Source organism: Vitis vinifera, chromosome 13 (assembly GCF_030704535.1).
Source record: "Vitis vinifera cultivar Pinot Noir 40024 chromosome 13, ASM3070453v1".
NCBI lineage: Eukaryota > Viridiplantae > Streptophyta > Magnoliopsida > Vitales > Vitaceae > Vitis > Vitis vinifera.
This window is the reverse complement of record NC_081817.1, coordinates 10540105-10545911: the sequence shown is the minus strand read 5'-3', so window position 1 is coordinate 10545911 and position 5807 is coordinate 10540105. Positions and strand designations below refer to the sequence as shown.

At 33.0% G+C, this 5807-nt stretch overlaps 1 protein-coding gene across 1 annotated transcript; it reads left to right on the top strand.

Moving 5' to 3' along the window:
- Nucleotides 1-4380: 4380 nt before the first annotated feature.
- LOC104881201 (mitotic spindle checkpoint protein BUBR1-like) lies at nt 4381-5374 on the top strand. The gene is made up of 4 exons (XM_019224056.2): nt 4381-4544; nt 4622-4688; nt 4753-4807; nt 5245-5374. The coding sequence occupies exons 1-4, from the start codon at nt 4422-4424 to the stop codon at nt 5372-5374; spliced, it is 375 nt and encodes a 124-aa protein (XP_019079601.1). The 5' UTR covers nt 4381-4421.
- The last annotated feature ends 433 nt before the right edge of the window (nt 5375-5807 follow it).

Below are 5807 nucleotides of genomic sequence, written 5' to 3'. Positions count from 1 at the left end.
ATTAATGGGAAGCATCTGTACAACACCGGTTGGAGAAGGAACTATATGTTAATTCTCTAATACGAGGAAAAGAAACAAGTGACCGGAACTCCCTTTTTGTATGAGGAACCTGAGCCTAGTGATCTGAACTCCAAGAAACACTTTTCTTTGTAAGTAAAATCAGTTACTATTTTTGGTTAGTTTAAAACCAAACCTTTTTCATTCAAACATCTTTATGTTTTCTTTTAAAGCTAACCTTGAAATGAAAAGACACCAATTCAGCTTTGAATTAATATCATTTGCAAAGTGAAAACCCATCCCAGTGAACGATCCTAGAGCCACTATGCTATAGTAGCTTTGTCTTTGCTACCCTAGTATATGGTGTAATAGGTTATAAATTTTGTTGATTAATCCCTCAATCAAGGAGCACCAGCTGGACATGAATCAGCTGAGACACCAAGTGGGCAAGAATCACAAGACTCATCAATGTAATGTACAGTGATAGCCATGTAGCCTTTCTTTTGTTTTGATGTCCACATATTAGTTGTGATAGCAACTCTACTTTGAAGTTTCTCTAAGTAGCTAATCATCTTATCTTTCTCAACCTCATAAATCTTCATTATATCACCCTTAATCGTATTGCGGGAAACCATCTTAAATAAGGGTTGGAGACTAGTAGCAAATTCTCTAAACCCTACATGGTCAACGATTGAAAGTGGGTACTCATGCAATATAATTGCACGTGCAAGCTTCTCTCTTGAGATTTCTTGATCAAAGGTAAAACCACCAATTTGAACTTTTCCATGACATTTTCTCTCTACTGCCAATAATTGTTGCCTAATATCAACATTTCTTCGTTTCATGCACCTTTCTATGTGTACATGTAAGTGTTTTGTCCCATTCTTGCTATCGGCCTTAAGCTTTCCCTTACAGTGCTTACAAATAGCATAATCTTGTCCATCTTCTATGATTTTATCAAAATCATTCCAAACAACCGAAGTCAACTTTCTTCTTTTAGATACCAAGGTTCCATCAGTAGTTGAAGTACTGCCTGTAATTGGAGTTGAACCCGCACTTGGCATGGAAAAGTTTTCCCCTTCTTCTGATGTCATTTTTCTTAATATAAAATAAAGTCTATAAGTAAAACATTCAAACCTAAATTAATAACCTAAAGCTTGGATAGGGCTTGAAGCAAGGGTTTAAAAGGCAAGATTGTATTTAGGTTAACCTCCAAGAATTGCAAGATGTCAACATAGTTTCCATTAATAGGAAAATAAATGTAATAGAAAAGCATCGAGGGCAGTGCAACCGAAAGACACATGCAGTTTATATGGACAACCCACAGCAAGTGAGAAGAAAATAAGAAGAAAATAAAAAAACAGAAAACAAAGCAAACAAAAGCAAACAAAGAATATTCTAAAAAGTAATCACCAGAAAACAAAACAAAACATTCCAAGAATCATTATACAAATTATCATGAGGCCATGCAAATAAATTCTAATTTTTCAGGATTCTCTCTTCCTTTAGATCCACCTAAGTTTTTGTGCTATCATAATATGGAAGCAACAAGAATGCAGAATTCCTCAATGCATTTCTAGAGTCAAACAAAATTAAACTTTCATATAACCAGTAGAAAATAAATTTGCCTGTAGAGAACATAAAAAATGTCCAATTGCACATTCACAACCTCATACTTCACATGATAAAGAACTGATATGCAAATTAAACAACCATTTGGTGCTGGATAAGTAATCCTGGTGAGAAAGAAGCAAGGGAATAATGCAAGGATCAAGTAAAATATGTATATATATATATATATATATTGACCCAACTATTGAAATTCATGAGAATTTGGCATGACTAAGCACTAAATCTGAAGTCCTTATCTGCCACTTTCTGTTAAGAAAGTCCCAATATCCAGATGAACTTTATAAATATAACAAAATAAATCAACTTTGTGCTTGTTTAGATAAACTTCCCGTTTTCTGTTTTTGAAATCAGAAAATAGTGGTAACTTTTATATAAAATACAAAAACACTTAGAGACTTACATTGAAAAAGTAATACTTTTAAAAACTGTTTAATTATTTGAAAATGATTTTTAAAAATAAAAGGTAAATCTATACTTTTTGAACAAGATGTTTTATTTCTATATAAAAGTTTCTGATTTTAAAAACAAAAAAACTGTCAGCCTCTTGTAATATAGATAATTCAACACATACTAGTTGTTCAACCAATTCTAAGAGTTCTTTGTTTGATTTGTGGCATAAAAGGTTAGGTCATCCATTTGAAAAAGTTTTCAAATGTGTACTCTCTCATTGTAATATGCCCAATTTTAATAAAATGGAATCTTCTTTATGTACATCTTGTTGTATAGGTAAGATTCATAAACTCTCATTCAGTTTGTCTGATACAGTCTATACTGCTCCTCTTCAACTTATGCATTTTGATCTATGGGGTCTAGCACACATTTAGGCTAGTAATGGATATAAATATTAATCAAATATTACATCCATTTTATTGATTATTACTCTAGATTACCTAGATTTACTTGCTTAGAAATAAATCAGATGCTATTCAAACTTTTATCAATTTCAATACCAAACTTGAAGCCATGCAAACAGATTGTGGAGAAGAGTTTCAAAGTATTTCAAGATAATTTGTCTACTAATGGGATAGTACATAAAGTTTCTTGCCCTCATACACGAACAAAATGAGGTTGTTGATAGAAAACATAGGCGCATATAGTAGAAAATGGGTTCTCTCTCTCTCAGCAAATTCTTTTCTTCCTTTGAAATATTGGGATGAGGCTTTTAAAGCGACTTTGTACCTATAAATAGACTTCGAACTTCTATTCTTAATATTAAATCCCCTTTAGAACCTTATTCAAGATTAAACCTGCCTATAACACTCATAGAGTCTTTGGATGTGCTTGTAATCTTAACCTTAGAACCTATAATAAACATAAGTTGCAATTTAGGAGTGCTTAATGCATATTTATGGGCTACAATTTAAATCACAAGGGTTGTAAGTGTTTAGACCCTAATAGTAGGATGTTTATTTCAAGAGATGTCATATTTGATGAATTCTCTTTTCCTTTTTCAAAAATAAAAAAGTCACCAGTTGTCCTTTCAGTCTCTCAGATAAGTTTAAGGCCCTTAGCCACACCACCTGTATTTCCTCATATTTCTCAGCTCCTTTTAGGTTTTGCATCATCTAATTCTCAAGATAATCCTTTTCGAACATCTATTTCTAACACTAGTACCATCTACACAACATGAAGATAAGCATTTATGTGACATGGATACTTCTAATGCTATTGCTCTCCTACTCATACACTTGAGACTAATGTTTCTGTGCAACCTAGTTTAAGCAAAAATATTGTAGGATTAGTTTTTGCTGCTATAGAAGCAAGGAGCTTAGGAAACACTCATGTAATGATAACAAGAGCCAAGAATGGTAGATACAAGCCTAAGATTTATCTAGCAGAGTTGAGAGAGCCTTCTAGTGTGCTTGTTGCTTTGCAGGAACCAGAGTAGAAAAAGGCAATCTTAGAAGAATATAGGGCTCTTCAGAAGAATGGAACATGGTCATTGGTTTCATTACCACTTGGGAGGAAAGCAATAGGATGTAAATGGGTTTTCAAAGTCAAAGAAAAAACATATGACAATATACTTAAATACAAGGCTTGATTAGTGGCTAAGGGGTTTCTTGTGTTTAGAAACATTGAAGATGGCTTGCTTGGAGAGTTTAGAGTGTCTTTCTTTTTTCTGTTTCTTGTGTTTTCTTTGATTTTGCCTTCTTTTTTATTTTTTTTATTTTTTTATTTTTTTATAGGCTTTACTTTGCTTTCTTGGTTCTATAAATCTCATATAAGGACAAATCTTGGTTAGTTAAAAAGTGTCTACCTATTTTAATGAAAGTGGGTTGGTTAGGTATTATGCTAAATATTATAGGACTGCCCCTACCTTCTTGACTGTAAATTTCTCAAGGACGGATAGTTTCTCTCCTTTCTTTTCTTCTTGGTTATCTAATATGTCATATTATGATGTGGTTGGATTATTTGAATTCCTATATGACATATTCAATTAATTATTATTTAAGTCTGACCAAACAGATTGGCAATGCATACAGATGACCCTAGATAGGGCTGAGTGACAGGAAAGGATTCACATAGATGTGTCCAGTAATGGGGAATAGAGGCTTTGTGGATTTTTGTATTATTATAATTTGGTAAAAAGGGCTAACAACTTAAGTTCATGCTTAACAATTTTGGTATTGAAGTATGATTCTGAAGAAGTTGAAGTGAAGATTATTTTATTTGTGAAGAGCTGGAACTAAAGGGGTCAATAGTTTTAGGATGTATTTTTGTGGATTGATCTTCTGACAGAATTGTATCTCTGTTCTGCAAAAATTTTAGTTTCTATATCTCTTAGACTATTTATGTTCTTGTTTTACCAAAATTCAATTTTTCTATGCTTTAGGAATGCTCAACCAATAGAAAAGTTGAAGGCAGCCTATAAGAAATATTTTGCCCGTTGTCTAACAAGACCAAAAGCTACAGAGGTATATGCATCTTAAAGCATTAGAATTAAATTTATACTGGCATAATGACTTTCATTCTAATGTCTTTCCAATTTTAGGATGACTTAATAGAGAAGCATTTACCAGTTCGAAGCTTTGGAACTGTCCTGGCTAGAGGAGAAAATCGTAAGTTGAAATGCTGTTTTTCATCTTAATTCTTTCACAGGCTAAATTTTTTCCTCTTTTGCAGGAAGACAAACTGCAGGGGGTTCTGATCTTGCTAGGAAGAAATTGAAGCCAGATAGGTGAGCATGTGAAGTTCTTAACTCTAAAGAGGCTCTGTAGGCAGTTGGCTGCAAGAATTATGACGAAATGGTTCTCTAAATTAGCTGCCACTTAGGCTTTTGGATGTTCATTGAAGATGTGATTTCCTGTTAAATATTCCATCTTACATTCATATATAGCCTCTTATATATTCAATTTCGCATACAACATAAGCTTTTGGGTCAAAAATGTTTATCCTTTCGATTGGTTGAAGTGGTGTTATATACAATATCTTCATTTTTTCCCATTGAAAACCAAGATTTAGTGGGGGAACATATTTTAACATATCCTCTATTCTGACATATATGTTTGTCTTTCACGCCTTCCAAGCTATTGTTCACAAGCTGATTTATATGACTACTTTGATCTATGTTATTATATATTGCCTCACTTCTCCTTCTTTGTTTTCATTTTACAGGAATAATGCAATTTCCATATATAAAGATACAGATACTGGTGTTAGCATGGTTCATCAACCAGATGTTTCAAACAATGAATTGAAATTGTGGCACAGTCTTGGAAGTCGGGCTAAGAACTTCAATGAATAACTACATATTTGGTATTTAGGGATACTTACGTACTTCGTTATTCTGCTATTAATATGAAACCCTAGAAAAATTTGACGATAAGATCCATTTCTCAATATGAAGGGAGTGGAAGCATTTGACGATAAGATCTGCTTAGCCCCTATTAAGATTCGCAAGAAATGGATTCAAAACCCTAAATAGCAACCTGAAAACTAATAGAAAAAAAAAATCCTTCAATAATCTAAAACTGGAAATGGAAAAATCCTAAATCTCGTATCTCTTTCCCGAATTAGAAACGGAATACAACACCAAATCAAGGCATCATTCAACCAAAAAATCAACAAAAAATCTTACCGGTTTGTAGATACGTGAAGATAATAGTTGTGATTCTTGATTTCTTGTGAATATGGGATAAACAAGGATGAATAGAGAGGAAATGGATTTTCGAATGGAT